The following is a 21,051-nucleotide window of genomic DNA, read 5'->3' as shown; positions in this document are numbered from 1 at the left end:
CGGGCTTTCCTTTGCTTTTCGCTCAACAAGAGTATTTTCTTTCGCTTGAAAGCCCTCCATCCTTTCCTAGTCATGTATCTCCACACCGTTATGCTCGAAACTTAGATACTTTTCTGCTGAAGATACTTGGCAAGCTTCCTTGCTGAATTGTTTCCGTTTGTGCTTCTCTTTCTCGATTGATTTTCGAGCACAATTGGTCAAAAGAGACGGTAGTCCGTTTCTTGGTTTGTCTTTGAACGACTCTCTTTTCGATCACTTGTTCACCCAACGTTCCGTCTTGTTAAAAAATTTAGCGATTTCTTTGACTGAATGACCAGATGATCGTAATATGGCTGCTTGAGCTCTAGCATAAACAATGTCTGACTTCATTTTCGTGACAGAGAAAGCAGAAAGTTCAGGAAAAAACTTAGAGAATAACAACAAATTCGGGAAAGGAACAACATACACAAGGGGCGTGAAAAAATGGCGGGAAAACGCTTGGGTGCACATTTCGCACGAAAATCGAAACAAAGGCATCCAGTGGACGACTAAAATTGCTATTGCCAGCTATCTCGATAAATTCTCTACCTCAATTTATTGACGAAGTTCTAACAAACAATTGATTTGATCAAAAAATTAACAATTTAAATCGGAACGAACTTTTGAAGCACCCCGTAATCTACCTGACACGCACAACTAGATCCTAAAGAATCTTTAGATCTCAGTAACGGGGTGGGGGGAGCAATGGGGTTTTTTCCATGTTCAAGTTGTCAAATTATACGGTAAATGCAAACGCTACTTCACTTGTAAACAATGAGTTCTGTATTGGACCAAACTAGTGCTCTTTGAAAAAGAATCAGTTAAAGTGTAACTTCCATACCTTTCTTGGCAACTACTTCTAGACTTCTGAAAAGGTTTACGTCAATTTCCTGATCCAAAAAGCGATGGTGTAGTCCAGGAAGTAATTCTTGCGGATGCTCTGGCGACGCGATATATATAGCCTCATCAGAATTTGCGAAGGACGTGAAGCATCCACCGGCGATGGGTAATAACTCCAGTCCGATCAGTTCTGTGAATCTGTTGCCTTCACAGCTCAGGACAAACTTCAGGAGTTTCAATTTCTCCGTTCGCCTGAGGTTCCTGTAGCAAAAAGGGTTTTCTTTCAGGACATTTCGAACAAATGGGGGGTCAATTTCTTTTCGGACCTCTGCGTACAAGCCAACGGTCTTTAACACGTGGTAAGGCATGGAGGCAACATTTTCATTGGCGTGGAGCAAAACCCGCGAAAGCAACTCCTTGAGCTCGTTGTCATCAAGTTTATCAAAGACAGCCTCTTCCACTTTCAGCCACCTGCCTCCTCCAGCTCGGGTGTAAATGATCTTCTCACTGCAAAGTGCCTCAAACAAGGGATCCTGAATTTTCTTCCATTTCTGATCGAGAATGTCGACATTAGGCCATGCCCTAAGAAGAAACAAAATATCAATGATAATACCAGAAGAAACCAAAACCATGTAAGTAAACAAGGGGTGGCAAACTGTAAATTCATTGTCACGATAAATAGCCGGGTACAATAGTGCTAGAGAAACGTTATCGAACAAATGGTTTTTAGATGACGGCTCGTCATGGATTGCTGAGTCAGAATTTTCTCCGCTGACTGTTCATTTGAAGTGAGGTATCAGACTTTCGTATCATTTCATATCATATACACACACAATTCAAACATGATTATCTTGGAATGAGAAATGGAATGAGAAAATAACCTTAGTTAGCACATTGCTAACCATAAGGGCTGGCTTTGTTAACCGTTCAGCTTTCAAGGGGTCCTCATCGAAAGCCAACATAGTGTGTGAACATTAAGCATGTCTGCAAAATAACACGAGCATTTAATTGGAAGTGTTTTAATCTTACTTGTAAATATCATCTGTTTCCACGTTGAAGCTCCTTTCGTTAATGGCATCCATTATCATCGTTGCATATGCCTTGGGAATTGCTTCGGTTAACAGACATCTGTTCCATAACAGGGACTTGTCAGTCAGCTGTTGATCATCCTGCTCTGCATTTGGAGACTTGATGTACCGTCTGTTCTGGCTCAAAGCAAAGAAACCATTTACGTGCACTGGCAAACCTGTCAAGCTGGTTTTCTGAACTGGTAATGGTAGGCAACAAAACACGTGACCCGTGTGTTGCGCAGAGCGTTGTGAAATTGCCATGGCAACGCCAACTAAGGGTAGATAGCTTAGACTTTCATCTGTAGCCAGAGCTTTAAACTCCGATGATACTTCCTCGCCACAAAAGTAGTTTGTCACAAGAAAAGAATGCTGTTGGGTGCTGGCCTCTAACCCTTGAGAGAAATACACCGTCTCAATCGTTATTGGGTACGTCGCCGTAACAGGATCAGCCATAAGCTTTCCGTCGCTGATCTTGTGGTGAAACTCCTGCCTCTTTTCCCGTGCCAACTGAAGACTTTCTTCTGCAATCCGAACCTGAAACGTTGTTTGGGGTTCAGCGTCTGACTCATCACGTACGTAAAGTTCAATGGACTCGAGATGTTGCAGGAAAAGAAGAACCAAGTGGGCATCTGAAATGAAACCCTCAAACAACGTCTGCACCTTCTCTGCAGAGTACAGTGTCTGCGATAACTCAGACGGCTTGGTGCGCAGTGGGAAGCGGAACAGTGTGCCTTTGTAGAAGCCCCTGGAGAAAACATCCTCTGAGCAGTCAAATACCCCTTTGTAAGGGCTGAATTGGTCTGGTATAGTATTCATTACGTCACGGGCTTTTTTCATTGGCCAACTGTACCCTGTTCGTCGGTTCCTGTTGTCGGCAAAGAACTTCTCGTGCGGATCAATTATACCGATCTGTGAGCCACTCAAGATGCTCGGTAGATCTGAGGTAAAAAGAGGTGAATCAAATGCGATTAGCTGACGAAAATGTCACTGTTGTCATCGCCAGTGTAAACGGTGAATACGTTCATGAGAAAGTACTCTATTTCGTAACACCAGTCTGCACAGAGACGACGTCTGCAACCTTTAAGTGCAAACGTTCCACCATAAGAGATTATCTTTTTCAGTTAAGCTGGCTCGTACCTGACACAAGTAATTGCTTCACTTTCATATCTAAGGCTGGTTTTCAAGTTTTGTTTTGGCGTGCAGAAAGAACAATAACAGGTTGTTGCCAGATAAATTTAAGAACAAGTCACGACATTTGGTGTTGTTTGCTTTAATATCAACAAAGTCACGATGAATAGTTTGTGATCCTTTTCAGGTGAATAAAGTAGGGTCATCACTTGACGTGCAAAGAAGACATTTCTTGTCGTATAGTAACTGTATAGTTTCAGGCAGAACATATAGCATTGATTGTTACTCAGTGATTTTCTTTTATCTTGCAAAATAAAGTGGATAGGTTTTCCAAACATAAGCGGCTAAATGGATTCAATTTAAATAGGTTAGCCATGTGTTCCAAGCTCTTTAGGTTTTTGCACGAGTTGCTCGTCAAGAGGCAAAAGGTAATTACGTCACTTGGACTTTGAAGACGTGAGAGATATACGCGATACTGTGAACGGTACTACAGAAGTTACGAAAAGGAGGTTTGAAAGCTTTTACAACTGCGATGATCTCTCACATCTTCAGTGTCTCATCCGCACTTCAAAGTATAATTTTCATATTTTCGGATTTATTTCTTCGCTTGCACTCTGTTGTTTAAGAGGTAACTATCCAGACAATTTTCGTATCTACTTCATCACATGTAGGGTAACTGATGATTGCTCGCAAAGGTCAGAAGGCATCTTACCTGTAACGTGAAAAACAGACTTGAAACCCACGCCAAACCGCCCCACCTTCATGGGATCTTTAACTTTGATACTGTTACACAGCATTCGGATACCTCTCCAGTCTTCTTTGGTAAACGTTTCGTTGTTGTAGGCGTAAAGTGCTGGGCCCTAAGAGTAAAATTGAAATACAAGAAACAAAAAGGGACCTTCAGACACTACAACATAGACAAAGGCATATAATACACAGTATCAACAAAAGAAAGAACAACCTGACTCTTGTTCCAACAGATCAAGCAGAGTTGTAGTTTGTCTAGTTTATGTGGATGCATCCGTTTTGGAGACCGAGATATAAGTTACCTGAAGTTTTTCTCCTAATTCTCAGTCATAGAGGTATTTCAACGAGGCAGATCTATTGCAACTTTGAACTGATCAAGTGGCTCTACCACGTTAGGAGTCGCCCGAGTTGTGGAATGTATGGAACACCCGGCAAACCCAGTCAACGGGGCGCTGTATTTTATGCTTCCGCCTATTGTTTTAGCGGACAATTTCAGCCATTTTGATCCCAATTTTTGGGGGATTTCGTAATTTTTTTTTACACGGTCTAAGCAAAATTCACCTGAAACTGAGCAAGGTCTGCGTTGTGCAATTTTTCGGTTCCATAGCTGTGCTTGTCGTGTAGGAATTTCACATGACTTGCACCAGCATCTTCTGCGTTTTGGATCAGCTCCTAAAAACAGCAAACAAAAATACAACTTTACAGACCTAATTGATTCTCAACGAATACATCCTTTTAGATAAGAGTAAGATCCATGCCCAAAACAGCGATTGAAACAGGGTCATCGGAAATAAGAAACACTGATTTAACTGCTTAAAAGACAAGCCCGTGGATAATAAACTTAATCGCTGGTTATCGGTCCGATATTCTGGTCTAGGTTAGGCTGCAATTAGCACAATTAACTGTTATCATACAATCGGAGTAAAAGCGTAACTTTGTCAAAATAGGGATCTTCCTAAATGAGTTTCAGGAGGGATTGACCAACTGACTGACTGTTTTCTTGCTACTTGTTACCCAGGGAATAATGTAAAGAATGTTGCGCTCTTGCTGTTTTAGCAATGAAGCTTTGTTATCAGATGTTAACTGACAAAAACCGATGGAAACCTTTAATAAACAGGATCTTATTCCTCGAATGCGTCCAAGTCAGTTTCATATGTACTTAGCTCGGATTGGTTCTAAGCTTAGCCTGTCATATGCTAATGTGTCACTGGCTGTTGAACTAAAGCAAGTAAATTTCAAAAATCATCATCATTTAACCTTGAGTATCTGTCCATCATCTGGGTACTGATCTAAGATGCTTCTCAGCTGCTGAATGAGTGATGGCTGAATCAAATCAAACCCTTCATCATCATTGTCCACTAGGATAAAAACAGAAATATGATGTTATGTTACATCTACATAGAAATAGAATAGAACAAAGCATAACTGAATAGAATAGCATAGCCCTGCATAGCATAGCAATTACCATAGCACAACATGGCACAGCATAGCATAGCATAGCATAGCATAGCATAGCATAGCATAGCATAGCATAGCATAGCACAGCAGAATTCAGGAAAGAAGAGAACAAAATAGCATGGCACATCATAAAAAAAAGAATACCGTAAGAAAGAGAACAAAAACAAAAACAATAAGAGAACATAACTCAACAAAATAGATAATAGAATACCATAGCATAACAGCACAGAACAGAATAGAATGAATGGAATAGTATAGTAGAGTAGCATAGAATGGAATAGCATAGAAAAGTAGACAATAGCATAGACTACTCTACAATAGAACAAAATAGAATACATGTAGAACAGAACGGTTCAGTAAAGAAAAGAGCAAATGTACACTATCGAAAAGGTATATTAGGACAGGGCAAAACAGCAACACAGAACAGAATAGGATAGCATAGCATAGGAAAGCATAGCATACAATGGCACAGAATAGCATAGAATAGAATAGTATAGTATAGCATAGATCATAGCATAGCATAGAAACGAAGAGAATAGCATACTACTATAGAATATCTAGTATAAAATAGACTAACAAAGAATACCAAAAATAAAATAGAATACTATAGAGCAGAATAAAATAGAATAGAACAGAACAGTTCAGTAAAGAAAAGAGCAAATGTACAGCATAGAAAAGATATATTAGGACAGGACAAAACAGCAACACAGAACAGAATAGTATAGGATAGCACAGGAAAGCATAGTATACAATAGCACAGAATAGCATAGAATAGCATACAATAGAATAGTAATTGGAGGTTAAATAAAGTATATATGTATGTATGTATGTATGTATGTATGTATGTATGTATAGCATAGATCATAGCATAGCATAGCAAAGAATAAAATAGAATAGACTAGCATTATGCTGTTAATAACATAGCAAAGCAATGCATACCATAGCATAACATATAATATAGCATAACATATAATATAGCATATAATATCTAATAGCACAGTTCAGGAGAGAAGAAAAAGACAACACAGAAAAGACTAGGGCACAGGACAAAAACGCAAAGCAGAACACTGAATAGAACACAACACAATGGAACAGCATAGTATAGCATAGAAAACCATAGATTAAAAAAGCATAGACTACTACAGGCTAGGTATAATAGACCAGAATAACAAAGAATAGCAAAAAATAGAATAAAATAGAATGGAATAGAATAGTTCAGTAAAGAAGAGATAAAACAGCCTAGAAGAGGTTAGGACAGGACAAACCTGCAACATGGAACAGAAATATACTAACTGAACACAACAAAATAGCATAGAATGGAATAGTATAGCATAGAAGAGTATAGAATGAAATAGCATAGCATAGAATAAAACACAATAGAAAAGAATAGAAAATCAGGATAGAATAGTATAGTATAGCATAGGTTAACATGGCATGGCATATAATACCACAGAATAGCAACGAATAGCATTGTGTAGAAGAGCATAGAATAGAACAGCATAGAATAGGATAGCAAATAGCATAGCAAAGCATAGAATAGAATAGAATAGAATAGTTCAGGAGAGATTTGTGAAAAAAAGTAGCAAAGACAATAGAAGAACAATACAAAAAAGCAGTGCAGATCAATAGAACACAACACAACAGAATAGCATAGTATAACATAAAAAACCATACAATAGAACAGCATAGCATAAAATAAAATAGTACAGTCTAATTACTATAGAATTAGGTAGGCTAAAATAGAATAATAATAATAATAATAATTATGAAAAACAGAGAATAGCAAAAAATCAGGGATTATGAATACTATAGAATAGAATAAAAGAGAATAGAGGCTAGGGCATAAAGTAGAATAAAATAGAATAGAACAAAATAGTTTCATAAAGAAAAGAGAAAACAGCATATAGAAGATTTGGACAGCAACAAAACAGCAACAGAAAAGAACAACACTACAGAATACAACAGCACAGAACAGTACAGCATATAAAAAGCATAGCATAGCATAGAAGAGCTGGTCTGACCAGAGCTGAGAACATAGCATAGCATAGAATATAATAGAATAGTAATTACAGTGGTATAGCAGAAGGAAGCATAGCATACCCTGGTGAAAATCTTTCAAGGATCTTCAAGGATCCGTGAGGATCTTCATGAGGACCTTTGTGAGGATCTTCATCAAGATCTTTGAAGATCCTGGGAAAGATTTTTAAGGATCCTCAAGTATCTTAAATTTTCTTGCCAGGATCTTCAAAGATCTTGCCAAGATCTTGAAGGATCCTTAAGGATCCTCAGGGATCTTCAAAGTTCTTGACAAGTCATCTTTGCAAGATCAGCAAGATCTTCAAAGATCTTGGCAATATCTTTACAAGATCTTCAAAGATCTTGCCAAGATCTTGAAGGATCTTAAAGGATCTTCAAAGTTCTTATTAAGATCCTTAAAGATCTTTGAAAGATCTTCAGTTCTTTTCAAGATCTTTGAAGACTTTTGCAAGATCTTTTAAGATCTTTGCAAGAACTTTGAAGATCTTTGAAGATCCTTGAAGTTCCCTAAAGACCCTTGAAAATCTTGACCAGGTTCTTTGAGGATCTTAATAAAGAATTTTGCAAGATCCACAAGAACGTTGGCAAGGATCTTGCTCAGCTTGTTAAGATCTTTGTCCAAATTGTTCAGTTCTAATAATTACATGCATTAATTTTTATCAGGTTTAAGGACTCACAGCATGTCACCAGAAGAGCTTCATTGATTTTTACAGCTTTGAAGTTGTTTCATCAAGTGATATGGGAAAGAATGAAGCATAAAGCTTTATATCTATAATGGAGGTTGACATGAAACTTTGAATTTATTTCATGTAAGTAGTTGTGAAATGCTACATTTTGTGATGTCTCAAATGAAATAAAACAAAATACATAAACAACCTTTCAAGAGTGCACAGTACAGATTGGAAATCATCCTCAAAAAACTTGAATATCTATGCAACTTGATGAGAACATAGTATTACCAGTAATTAAAAATTGCTTGAGTGAAACACTTTGAAAATTAAATACCTAGAAAATAGCCTTAAAATAACCATAAAACAGACATAAAATTGGGGTAAGTAGGAAAAAAACCTTGTAATATACAGTAGGCCTAAGATAGTTTTAAAGCAGATGTGAAACAGAGAAAAAGTATTTTAACATAGGTACCCAACCTACGTCTATTTTACCAAGTGACCAAAAAGAAAAATGAAAGAAATAAGAAAATTTAATTTAAGAACTCGCTGAGAAGCTTTGTCTTCAGAGTTTTCTTAAAATTTGCATGACTCTCGCATAGTTTTAAGTCTTTGTCTAAAGAATTCCATAGTTTTACTATTCTGTAATAAAAAGATCTCTGACCAGCAGTGGTTTTGCACAGGGGAATATTCAGTTGTTCTGAGTTTCTTGTGGTTCTGCTTGATATTTGTTGCCTTTTGACAAATTGTGATGTCAGATAGGTCGGGGCACAGCCCGTCATGCACTTAAAAGTGAAAACAGCGTCTCGGAGGTAAAGCTGCTTTTTTACGGGAAGCCACCTCAAATTCTTGAGTGATGGAGTTATATGCTCAAATTTATATGTACCACTAATTATCCGAGCAGCAAAGTTCTGAACGAGTTGAAGTTTTTGCACATTACAAGCAGTGGTACTGGACCATACAGTAGAGCAATAGTACAACCTACTGAAAACAAGCGCGTTGATGATAGTCACTAATAGGCCGGAGTTAAATGCGTGCTTTGCTCGATTAATCTGGGCTAATTCACTCATACAGGATGAAACTGTCGCTAGAGTGGGTCGAATGTTACACCAAGATCTTTAATGGACTCTGACGGCAAGAGTTCCTCTCCGAGCAGCGAAACCTTAAAATCAGATAGCCTACAGATCAACGGGCGGCTACCAAAGATCATGAGCTTTGTCTTTTCAGGGTTGAGCAGAAGACAATTATCAAACCACCAGTTACGAATTAGATGTAAATCCTTTTGGATAGTGTCTTTTGCTTCGTCAGCATCACCAACTTTGCAAGACAAAAGAAGTTTGGTGTCATCCGCATAGCATTTGGTTGAACAACTTTCGCTGATTGCTGGAAGGTCATTTACATAAAACTAAACAGCAGAGCCCCGTGTACGCTGCCTTGAGGGACGCCACAAGTAATGGGTAGGGCATCTGATAACGTTGAGTTTATGCGAACTACCTGAGATCTTTGGGACAGATAGCTACAAAACCATGTTAACGCAGATGAGGAGAGGCCAATGTTCTTTAGTTTCATTATTAAAATTTCGTGCTTGACACTGTCGAAGGCGTTGCTCATGTCTAGGTACACTACTGCTGTAGCTTTAGTTTGGTCAATCGCTCGTAAGATTGCGTCTGTAGAGGATATTAATGAAGTTTCGGTTGAATGCCACTTCTTGTTTCCGCTTTGATTAGATGCAAGTCTTTGTTTTTCAGTCAAATATGTGAGCTGATCAAGTGCAATTTTTTCACACACCTATGAAATAATAGGCAAAAGTGAAATTGGTCTATTATTACTCGCTACTTCGTGATCACCGTCTTTTGGAATTGGACATACCTCAGCCATTTTCCAGACACTAGGGAAAACACAATTGAATGAACTGTTTATAATAGAGGTTATCGATGGAATGATAACAGGGGCAGATTCCTTTATGACACAGGATGGTATTTTGTCAGTGCCAGGTGCTTTGTTGTTAGCTAGTGACTTCACAACTCTTTCAACTTCACAATACGCGACATCGCCAAATGTAAATTGTTCCGAGAGAGGGTACTGTATCGGAACAAACGATGCATGTGAAGGAGTGCACCCGCATTCATCGGCAAGTGATTTCATTTTCTCGAGTGTTGTTTTCCCAACTGAGGTGAAGAATTGATTGAATTTGTTTGCTATAGTCTTGTCATCTTTACAAAAGCATTTTGTGCTTGCTGATTTCTTTGGTATACATGATCGGATAGTCTTCCACATAGTGTTAGTGTCATTTGCATTTTGCCTAATCTGATCTTTTACAAAAGTTTTTTGGGCAAGTCGCAATTCCCATTTTACTTTGCGTCTAAAATTCCTATAGCCCGACCAAATGGCAGGATCGTTTGTTCGCCTTGCTAGTTTATGCCAATGATCTCTGGTTTTCATTAACGCGCAAATGTTATCATTAATAAATGGACAGGGGCAGGTTCTCACTTTAACAGTTTTAACAGGCGCGTGTTGGTCGAGGACTTGGTTGAACAGAGCATTAAATGCGTTCAACTTGTCTTCAGCATCATCAAAAATGTCGATGACTGACCAGGGGACATTTGAAATATCCTCAAGAAACACTTCCTTGTTATAGTTCTTGAAACTCCTCATGGTAATGTAAGTAGGCTTGGGACAAGGTTTCTTCAGGTGTAGTGTCGCAATGATGAGATCGTGGTCACTTATTGAGTGAGGCATGACTTTCGTTTCCGTGATGAGTGAGATCTTTGCTGTTAGTTAGTATCACATCCAATAAACTCGTGGAGAGCTCAGTTATTCTTGTTGGTTGGTTGATTACCTGTGTGAGGTTAAAGAAATTGCAAAAGTCCAGCAGTGCCTTCGTTTCAGGCTTGTTGTGTCGGAGCAAATTGCAATCAAGGTCGCCCAATATAAAAATTGGAACATTGAATGACATGGCTGATGTAAGCGTGAAGCTGAAATCGGTCTCAAAGCAGGTGATGGGTACATCATCAGTACGATAAGCTGCACAGACAATAAATGACTTGAAGTTCTTGACTTGTACCTTCAACCATAGCTGGTGTAGTCCAGTGCTCGATATGTATGATAAGTCGGCAAGTCTTACTCATTTTAAGCTGTTGTTTACAAATACACAGACACCTCGTCCGATCTTACAGGTTCGGTCTAATCTGAACAAGGAAAAACCAGGGAATTCAACTTGTAAATCGGCGACTGAGTTGTTTAACCAGGACTCTGAAATGGTGAAGATATCTAATTTGTGTTTCTTCGCCAAGTCCTTCACTAGGATGAAGTGTTCTTTATTCTTCAGCGAGCGAACATTCAGGTGTGCAATGTTAACGCTTCGTTGTTTTCGCTTTGTTTTTGTCCTTGTACATGTATCATTGCTGTTACCATTAGTCATGCCAGGATTTAGTTCCACGTTGCCAGAAAGCATAATTCTCCTTGTAGAGTAAGTCGCCGAAGAATTAGGATAATATGGAATCTTCGCTTTCGAGAACGCCCGAAGTATTTCTGAACAACTGTATCAGTAAGTCAAGATCCAACACAAAACCAAAATGTTCTTAACAATCCCTTGGAATTTCTGAACAAATATCTGGTACTCTCAGAGGGCTGCAACTGTGTGTGGACTCAAGTCTATGAGAGTTGACTCCAGAGTCAGACTACAATAATTAAATTTTCTCCCTGTAAAAACATTGAAATTTTATAGTATGCCGATGGGTGAAATTTCCAGCTGTGGTTGAATTACATGGAGCAGCAACCAAGTACTAAAAGTTCTTGATGAACTTTAAAAAAACGGCTCCTTTAGGAGCCACCAATCTGAGGAAAGTCAATGACCAATAAAACAGAAACAGTTATCTTTTATCCTCTTTTACCTACCTTTGTAGCGTAAGAGTTCTTTCTGGGACTAGCTCTGAGTATTTTGGCTTTCTTTAATTTTTTTTTTATAAGCGAGTACTGATGGTGCTTGCTGTTACGTGGTAAATTGCTAAATTATTCGCTAAGAGTTCGGATCAAATTTGGCTTCATCCCGCTTCACATTAGTATTTGAAAGCAATGTTTCCTTGCAATATAAATGTGCAAAACAGATCTAGAGTTGGCAAATGGATCATCATGACGTCAACAAGCAAGTTTAACATCCCGAGCGCCCAAATATTACCGAAGCAAAACAGCGCATTATAAACAATAACGAAATCGACGAAAGACTAGAAAGAGCGGAATATGATTTTGCCAAAGCTGCAGTAAAGCCGTCACAACTGGTTTTACGCTTGGTGGATAAGCTGTTTTCAAAGGACGTCTTAATGCGCTCTACCGTCCACGGCACAAAAGACTTTGATGCTCTTGACCAGAAGATTATAGCTGCGATAAAGGGTAAGCTTAGTTGACATATTGAAAACGCCGGTCTCTGACAACAAAACAAAGTATGTTTAGGCTGCTAAAACATACTGTTATGAACTTGAATATACCGTATTTTAAAAGAAAAAAACAACATAACATTACGTTTGTCTTATCATGACCTAAATATACTTAAAGGAGCTCAGTCGCGGTGTTTTGAGTTATTTTGGCCGGGTACAAAATTTCCATTTCACTGAAAGAAACCTGAAAATTAAGTAAATTGAAGATAAAAAGACACCAAAGAGATAATAATAAACCATAAAGGAACAAGGATGGTTAAGGATGGAGAATTTTCACAAAACTTATTCATAGTTTCTCTTTTTTTCCAGCGGAAGTTGTGCAGACATTCGGATACCAGTGCCGAAATTCTGGGGAGCTGAACAGGATGTGGGAAACTTGCAAAGTTAGCATCGGCAAGAGATGCCAAAACACCAGAAACAAAAATAGACAAGCTTAGGCATTTTTTTTTACCTCTCAACAATAGGCACAATGTTTCTATAGATCTAGGTTTGGGAATCTTTTTTTTTTTTTCACTTTTGCTGTTCTATTCTTGTATTTGTATTTGTATTTGGCAATAAATAGACAAGATTAAAATCCATGTTTCGTCATTATAATGTAATTACCACATTATATTGACGGCTAGTTGGTAGAAAATATATTCTCCTGTTGGGCCCCGCCAGGATATATTTTCTCCCAACTAGCCGTCAATACAATGCGGTAATGCCGTCTCTACCCTGTGTTTAGTTTGTATCACAATTTAACCATTTTTTGATAAAACTTTACTCGGCAAAGAAAAAGCCGAAGAATGTAGACAATTTATCTTCATGCAAACAGAAACTTCAAAAAGCGGTTTCTTTTGTGCACTTTCACTCGCGCAGTGACTCACAAAGCGACTACTTTGAATGATTATAACCAATAACTTGCCTTTCATCACCTACATAAAACCCCCTTTTAAATTAAATAGCTCGTAGACATGAACTAGTGTACACTTAAAGACGTCTGAACTGGAAAAGTTAAGTTTTTGTTTCATCCCAATACATGTACGTCTCGTTCGCCTGTTACAAACACACACACAACTCACTGAAGACTGGGACCTACCTTCCTTATATGGAGGGCAAACAATGGAATGAAATCCAAAATGGCGTTAGTCCATGAGGGAATTCGAGGGCGCATTTCTTGACGTTACCGGCGCACGCTAGGCATTCATTTTACGGCAGTGGAGGTTAACACCACGCCTCGACAGGAGACTCGACATGTTGAGTTGTTTGTGAATGATGAACGGCAAAGGAAAGTCGAAGGACTTCACGACAGAGGAGAATGTAAGCTTAGATAGAACGTTATTGACAGTCGAACTGGTAAGGGCATCACACTGTTGTATCTCTTCATACACAAACTATTGATCGAATAAACGTTAAGCTTGTAGGTTTTTGAAATATCTTGTGAATTCTTTTGAATAGTTTCATTCGGGTTGTGTTGACACTCAGCTTAATTGCTTAAGCTTAATTGTTTTGAAGGTCATCGAAGGGCTGTGTGTACAGTTGTCAGTTCCATTCATTCATAAATACCATACGCTTACCGACAATCAACGAAATATCGTTTCGGGATTGTGATTTTTCGTTTCGCTACGCGAATTTTCGTTTCATTTCTGGTGAAATCTCATCGAAATACCGTTCTTAGATTAGCGAATTTTCGTGTCGCTCAACGAATTTTCTTCGAAATATCGCCCGATAAATCACGATTCTTCGCTCGAAATTTCTACGATATTTCGCGGGAACAATAGCCGAATTTCGAGGAAATTCGTTTGCATTCTTTTTGCACAGTACTGTACAAAGTGAAAACAATAATTGAAATTGCTTGACATTTTTAAAGAAAGATCCACTGTTTTTCAGCAGAAATTCTATTATTAATAATTTATCATCTTGTGCCTGGCATGTTCAAATTTGGCTTTTTACTCTGCTTCAGTGACTTTATAGGCCAGGCACAGGCTGGAAGGTATTAAGACACGATTGGCAGACATCATTTGTCTGAAGAAGAGATCCAGAGGTATGCAATAGATGGAAATCGATGATCGAAAAACTAATCGATAAAATTAGTAAATTGGTATCGATTGGTATCGGTCAATCGACGATCAATCGATAACCAAACAAAAACCGTTCATCGATTGCTATCAATTGGCACAGCTGCAACCTCGAACCTGTCCGATCATCCGCCATTTTTAGGAAGCCCAAGGGCCAAAATTGTTAAAATAATTCCAACCCAGTCTTCTCAACGCAAAGAATATATCCCATTACACATGTACTCAAATTACTCACTTGCCTGTCATTGCCTTTCTGTGTCATTATATATGTCTACGCAAGAAGTCCAGGAAGAGGCTTTACTGAATATAAGGTGCATCGCCAAAGGCTATCATCTTTGCCATTTCGAGGTAAACATCCATAAACTGTTTACTGCTGACAAGAGGGGAGAATGCGGAAAAGTGTTTAAAGTTGCTAGCCAAGCAAGAACAGGAACAAACTTTAGAGTTGTCACAAGAAGACGGATACCTGTGGACAGGGCGTGGAAGAGACAGAAGAGTTCGTGCACGCGCACATTGAAAGCATGGCGGATTTGCTTTGATATTGAGTTCTGTCAGTTGAAAGATGGCTATAACTCACTAATGAGCTCGGGCACCCCAAATTTTTTTCCACTCATTTTAGTCAACTAATCATTAACTTTACGTGAGAAAAGACTGATCTAATTTCTATTGTTGAAAATTGAATAAATAAGGAAAATAGCAGCTGCACTGCTGTAGTCTTTTCTATTTTGCAGTTTGATAGCCATGGCAAGCAATTTGGTTCCAATATTTTAACAAGGATTCAGCTGTCTGTCAAAGTCAAACTTAAAAAGTTTATTTGTGTCCGACACAAGTATTGACAACACCGCAGTAAAATGCACTGCACATGAGTACAAATTTGAGCTTCCCGTCAATTACACATTTCTGGTTACGTATTAAAATCCAATGTAAACAAGATAAAATCCCGTACCGCAAAGTTTGAAAACTAAAAGTAAGAGTTAGCAGAAGAAAGTAGGGGAAAGGTTTCTCTCGTTAAAAAGTTCATTTTTCTTTTTAGTTTCAAGCGCTTGCACCAACAACAAAATATGAGAGAATTTCAGGCGCGTTTGCGCTCTACAAGAACAATTTTTTTCCACGTAGTTCTCCTTGTTGCGCTGGTTTTGTTGTGCAGTTCCTCCGCAGAAAAATGTGGAAAAGCCGACAAAAGCAGCTGTAAATGTGCAGGCAAAAAATATTTTCTGTCTGAAGATTTAGCCAGAGCTGCCCAACTCCAAGTGGGCTCAACAGTTTGCTGTGTCCATATGGACAAAATTTGGAGGAGCAACAACAGGTGCTCTGTTCCAAGAGAAGACCATTCGCGAGGCCTCAGGAAACAGCGAATTCCTGCGAGACTTTTTGCTGTCCTGGATGCCATAGGAGTGACATGTCATGGGTACAAGCCTGGTACACGGTAGTGCTACAAATGCTGGGCCAGAGTAGACAAAGAAACAAGATTTACCTCGCATCCTGACTACATGCTACCGGTGTTACGAACTACTGAACAGGCCAGTTAATTAGCCATCGCTTAATTATAATTGACACGCAGGTTCACACTGCCTTGGATTGCTGCAAAAATTTTCGGAATCTCCTAGCCCCTCTTTCAAAGATTTCAAAGATTTTTGTTGCAACAATAAACAAGTTGTTTGTATCAAACTTTGTAAAATTTGTGGCGAAATAGACACGATACCTAAAAATTCATTTTACATTAAATAGTTGATTATATTTCGTGTTAAATGATCTCAAGTCTTACGCATGTATGGTTCTCTACTAGGATGGAAATAAACAAACCTCACATGACAAACTTCAAAAGGTATTTATATAAAAATTATCTCTACTATTTTTTATTTTACTCCTCTTGACAACAGTACAGTACGGTCAATTGCTTCACTGAAATTCATTGTTGGGGTGCAGGTAGCAAAATGCTTCCTCAGGTGGTTCAGTCTAAAATTGGTATATTTTGGAAAGAAAAAGGTAGTCACAGAAGTTGGGAAATATTATTTTGAAAAATTAATGGCCAAACGAATTTAAAGGAAAATAATAATTTTACAGACCGCAAAACAAGCACTTTATGCCACTTGACGAACTTCTTTTTTCTAAGACCATAGTAAGTAGTGGTAAGACCAAACCCCTAAAATTGAACAAAATAATTTTGTCTGAAATTATATAATTACACATCACATATACTTATTGAAATTATGTAGTACTCCACTGTTGTCTCCACTCTGAGGATTCAGTTAGAGGGGTGTCCAGGAATCCTATGGACACCCACTTTTTGAAAAAAAAACAACAACAAAAATTCACCTACTCCATTTTTCATTTAGTGAGGGGATGTGTTTTTTGGACATCCAATTTTCAGTATCTGGATACAAACAAACTCATCACTAATATGTGTATTTCTTTCTTTTTTCATTTAGATCTTGCGGTTTACTCGCTCACCAATTTTAAGACTAGACAAGAACTTAAAGCAGCAACACAGCAGTAGTGAAGGCCTCCAAAAAGTTCAGAACCACTTCCAATTGCTGTTCCAAAGACTTAAATTTCCAGAAGAGGCTTGTGGAATAGACTTGCAGTACCCAAAAAGCCAGCAAACATCCATGGTGGAAATAAACATCATTTGGGGTGGTAAAAATAAATGGCTATGGTGAAGTTATAGTGGATAAAACAGTTTGGAACAGGATGGCAAAAGTAATCCATGACTTTACCCAACTATCAGGTTAGTATCACTTACCTGAAATGTAAAGATACATACAAGTCATACAAGATACAAGTATTTTGAAGGATAATTAATTGACATCATGATAATCCATGGCACACTGCAATAACACCACCACCAAAACTCGTTCAAACAGATCATCATTATTTACATGTATTGCACATGGTCCATTGGCAGACTAGCAATACAATATCATACATTTCATCATTGAGTTGAAGTCATCAAAAAGCACTAATGAGAAGGTTAGATTTAATTGTTTTGGCAATGATGTGGAAGAGGTTTCTGAAGAGTCTCTTGGCCAAAAACAATGCTGCGTCAGACTTGCTACAAACTATTTTTTCACAAGTATTCAAGTCATATCCTGTAAATGATTTGAAAAACTGATAATTATTGACTAGTGTCTTAGTTAACAATCAACATAACAGACTGTAATGTTGTTCAGGTGACCAGTAAGGGTAACAGACACCCTTTCAAGATTATATTTCTGATACAGGTATTGTACTTGTGCAATCCAGTAAGTAAGAGGATGTCTTAAGACCACCACATGACAGTGATTGACACAAGCAGGGAATCAAATATTTATAAATAAATGAAATAAATAAAGTTATTTCAATAATTTATTTCAATAATTAAAATAAATATTTACATTTTCTTTCATTTTCAGAAAATTCATTTGACCAGCTGATCGGAAAATTTCAGATATCCTTGCAACATCATTATGAAAGCAGTGATGCTGTACCACTTTATGATCCTGGACAGATAAAAGAGTTTGCAGACAAAAGTGCTCCTGGTCTTTTCAATGTCATTTTGCAGTCTATTCTTTGGGAAGATCCAAGATTGAGTGAAGAACACTGTGTATTACAGGAAAAAAGAACTGTTGTTTTGTTGCACATAATAGCATATTTCAGGTACTTTGCCCTTTTTGGTCTTTATTTAAGTACATGTATTTAAAATACAAGTCTCCTTGAAAGACCATAAGGTCACTCAGTTTAAAAAGTCTGTTTAATTAATTACTGCATGTTTCTTAACTAGAACAGCAGATACAGCTTTACCCCAATATAAATGTCAGTTCTATTATAATTATAACAAAGTAAGATAACTACAGTAGATGTTTTACCTTTCTTCACATTTAACCCTTTGAAAAGTAAGGACATAAAAGTGGTTCCAGTGACCTAACTTGCAATAATATAATTCTTTTTATAGATCTCAGAAAACAAATACACCTCAAAGAGAAGAGGGATTATTTATCCAGCAACATGGGGCATCCAGAGATGTTATCAATTCTGGAAGAATTTTAGGTTTCAGCACAAACCCAAGGGATGTGGATGGTCAAAAAAGCAGGCTCCTCAGGGACCAGCCAATGTTTGTAAACCTTCAGATTTCAAATGCACTTCAAGTGAGTTTAAAGTGGTTTAAAATTTGAAAGCTATAACTTTAAGTACTGTAAATTAAAAACTTGTCCAGTTAGTTGAACAGTCTTTTGAATACATATGGATAGGCTAGCAAAACAGTAGACCAAGAAGGAAATACTAGGTTATTGTAAGATAGAAAATCATATTAGTCAATGAAATGATTGTAAATATTACTAAATTTATTGTTTCAAATGAAATCAGTGAGTTACTACACAGGTCTGATGGTGTTCTGCCAGAAAAGATACAAGTAAAAAGTAAAAAGTAAAAAGGCAGTGACTTAAAATGTGGATGATTCCACTAAAGAGGTGTCCACCTACAGTCCACTGTATGCATATTCACACATAAAAGCAAATTTTACAGTAAAAATACTGACAGATATTATTTTGATCATTGTTTACAGGACAAGAGCTTAATGATTTACCTGTTGGATGACTTTCACAATGTCCAAACTGTAAGACTGCGAGGTACTAACATGAAACTTTCCCTTGCTACACACATGGCATCATATATCTGTTGGACATTCACCAAAGTGTACCTGCTATTCTTCTTCCTTCCGACAAGTCAAAAATTCATAGAATTGTTACAGTCAACTGCAAAGGTCAAAACAAGCAATGTAGAGGAGGAATTGATACCAACTATCTTTCCCAACTTCTAAAAGACTGCAGTGGTCCACTCAAGTTAACATTTCTAGTAAGTTTAAGTGATCATTTCCGGTCACTGAAGCTGAGGGACATCCAAGCACAGTTGATGGAATTTAGGTATTGAACATAAAAATATTTAGTAGCACTACATGCACTTGCATACTGGTATACTGAATGCAAAATCAATCTTGCCATAACAAGGGACACAAAAACAAGAAGAAAGTCTTGCTTTCAGTGAAAATATCTACTTGCTTAAAAATATTCAGGGTCTGAACAGTATGGATATAGTTTGTCTAACAATATTTCACCTGTTGTTATCAAAGAACCACATCTTCAAATCTTTCTTTCTCGACAGAGTTTATGCGGGAAGATCAAATGATGACCTCAGCCATTTGACTTCAAGTGTACTGATGGATGAGTTTGAGCAGTCTTTAAAAAGCAAGGAGGACTACATGAATGCTCTGTCACACTCCTTTGAAGTTGCTCTCCAACTTAAAGTTTACCTTCAGAAGTATGCTCTTCCAGCCTCTTCCACCGCCCCCAACGCGGTTTTACTTCAAAAAACTGATTGTACTGGCAGTTAATGAAGATTCAGCTTTGCTTTCAATGGTTCCAGAACAAGGTCCCTCCCATGTGACTTTAAATGTTCAGGAGGATATCATGCAAATTTATCACTTTGTGCTGTCCCATGTCTACTGAGAAACATTTGGATCTGAGCAGGTCAGTTCCTCCATCTCCACTGATAATGCTGCTGAGATAAGTAAATCTGTCTGTGTAAGGAAGCTCTTCATTATCAATCTGGACTGGTCGTGTGTTGATAGTATTCAGTGCCATAATTTCAGTCTTTTTGCTGCTGATGTTAAGGCCAACTTGCTTTGCAAAGGTGTTAAGGCGTTGCGTCTTCTCTTGAATGTGCTTGTGGGTGTGTGATAGTAAGGCAAGATCATCAGCATAATCCAGGTCTTCCAAGTAGGAAAAAGGTGTCCATCTAAAGCCCCTGATCTGATCCTCAGCGGTACACCACATGATCCAGTCCACAACAAGGTTGAAAAGTAATGTGGACAAGACGCACCCCTGCCTGACACTAGTGTGGACTTCAAATAAGATGTCACCATCGCCAACACAGCAGGTAAAGTTGTCATAGAAACTTTTGATGATCTCAGCAAGGTGGGAGGGGATTCTATACGCTCGTAATATCTTCCAGAGGCTGTGTCGATGCACACTATCAAAGGCTTTGGCAAAATCTACAAACTTCGCATAGAGAGTTCGCTGCCATTCAGTACTCTGTTCAATAATATTTCTCAGCGTGAAAATATGATCGATACATCCCTTTCCTCTCCTGAAACCTGCCTGTTCCTCGTAGAGTTTAAGGTCCACAGCCAGTGATAGGCGCTTCATGATGACTTTCGCTAGGATCTTACTAGGAGTGGATAATAGTATAATGCCATGCCAGTTGCTGCATTCAGAGAGAGCTCCTTTCTTTGGTATCTTGATGATGATACCCTCATTCCAGTCATCAGAGATTTTCCTTCTGTCCCATATGGTGTTAAAAAGTGGCTGCAAGATGTTTGCAGTGGTCACAGCGTCTGCCTTGAACAGTTCAGCATTGAGGCGGTCTTTGCCAGGTGCCTTGTGGTTTTTTAGAGAATTAATGGCTGCAATGATCTCTTCTTTCTTTGGCGGTCCAATGCCAACACATAGGTCCTCCTCAGCTTCTGGTATATCAGGCTCCTCTTCTGGTGCTGGTCTGTTGAGGACTTCCTTGAAATGTTCTACCCAACGTGTTTCTTGGTCTTTCTCAGTGGTGAGGAGCT

At 38.2% G+C, this 21,051-nt stretch overlaps 3 protein-coding genes across 9 annotated transcripts in view; 1 reads left to right on the top strand and 2 right to left on the bottom strand.

The window, feature by feature from the left end:
- Positions 1-21,051, bottom strand: part of LOC145503082 (sacsin-like) — a 166,242-nt gene that overhangs the window by 17,963 nt on the left and 127,228 nt on the right. For all 7 annotated transcript variants that reach the window (XM_081482515.1, XM_081482511.1, XM_081482514.1 and 4 more), the window contains exons 3-7: positions 5,061-5,161; positions 4,365-4,475; positions 3,769-3,916; positions 1,888-2,866; positions 860-1,440 (exon numbers count right to left, since the gene is read on the bottom strand). In XM_081482515.1, the coding sequence (XP_081338641.1) occupies positions 860-1,440; positions 1,888-2,866; positions 3,769-3,916; positions 4,365-4,475; positions 5,061-5,161 (1,920 nt within the window). The remainder of the gene's footprint in view (positions 1-859; positions 1,441-1,887; positions 2,867-3,768; positions 3,917-4,364; positions 4,476-5,060; positions 5,162-21,051) is intronic.
- LOC145503392 (uncharacterized) lies at positions 7,059-11,708 on the bottom strand. Its single transcript, XM_081482851.1, has one exon. It carries the CDS (start codon positions 10,703-10,705, stop codon positions 9,755-9,757), a length of 951 nt encoding a protein of 316 aa, XP_081338977.1. The 5' UTR covers positions 10,706-11,708; the 3' UTR covers positions 7,059-9,754.
- Positions 13,654-19,011, top strand: LOC145503327 (uncharacterized). The gene is made up of 4 exons (XM_081482805.1): positions 13,654-13,734; positions 16,886-17,093; positions 17,831-18,092; positions 18,388-19,011. Exons 1-4 carry the CDS (start codon positions 13,654-13,656, stop codon positions 18,605-18,607), a joined length of 771 nt encoding a protein of 256 aa, XP_081338931.1. The 3' UTR covers positions 18,608-19,011.

Source organism: Orbicella franksi, chromosome 11 (assembly GCF_964199315.1).
Source record: "Orbicella franksi chromosome 11, jaOrbFran1.1, whole genome shotgun sequence".
In the NCBI taxonomy this organism is placed as follows: domain Eukaryota; kingdom Metazoa; phylum Cnidaria; class Anthozoa; order Scleractinia; family Merulinidae; genus Orbicella; species Orbicella franksi.
This window is presented reverse-complemented; position numbering and strand designations above follow the sequence as displayed.

Coding starts and splice junctions, on each gene's coding strand:
- LOC145503392 (XM_081482851.1), bottom strand. CDS start 10,705: ATGCCTCACTCAATAAGTGACCACGATCTCATCATTGCGACACTACAC.
- LOC145503327 (XM_081482805.1), top strand. CDS start 13,654: ATGAACGGCAAAGGAAAGTCGAAGGACTTCACGACAGAGGAGAATGTA. Junction 13,735..16,885: donor CGTTATTGACAGTCGAACTG/GTAAGGGCATCA, acceptor TTTTTCATTTAG/ATCTTGCGGTTTACTCGCTC. Junction 17,094..17,830: donor AATAAACATCATTTGGGGTG/GTAAAAATAAAT, acceptor ATAAATATTTAC/ATTTTCTTTCATTTTCAGAA.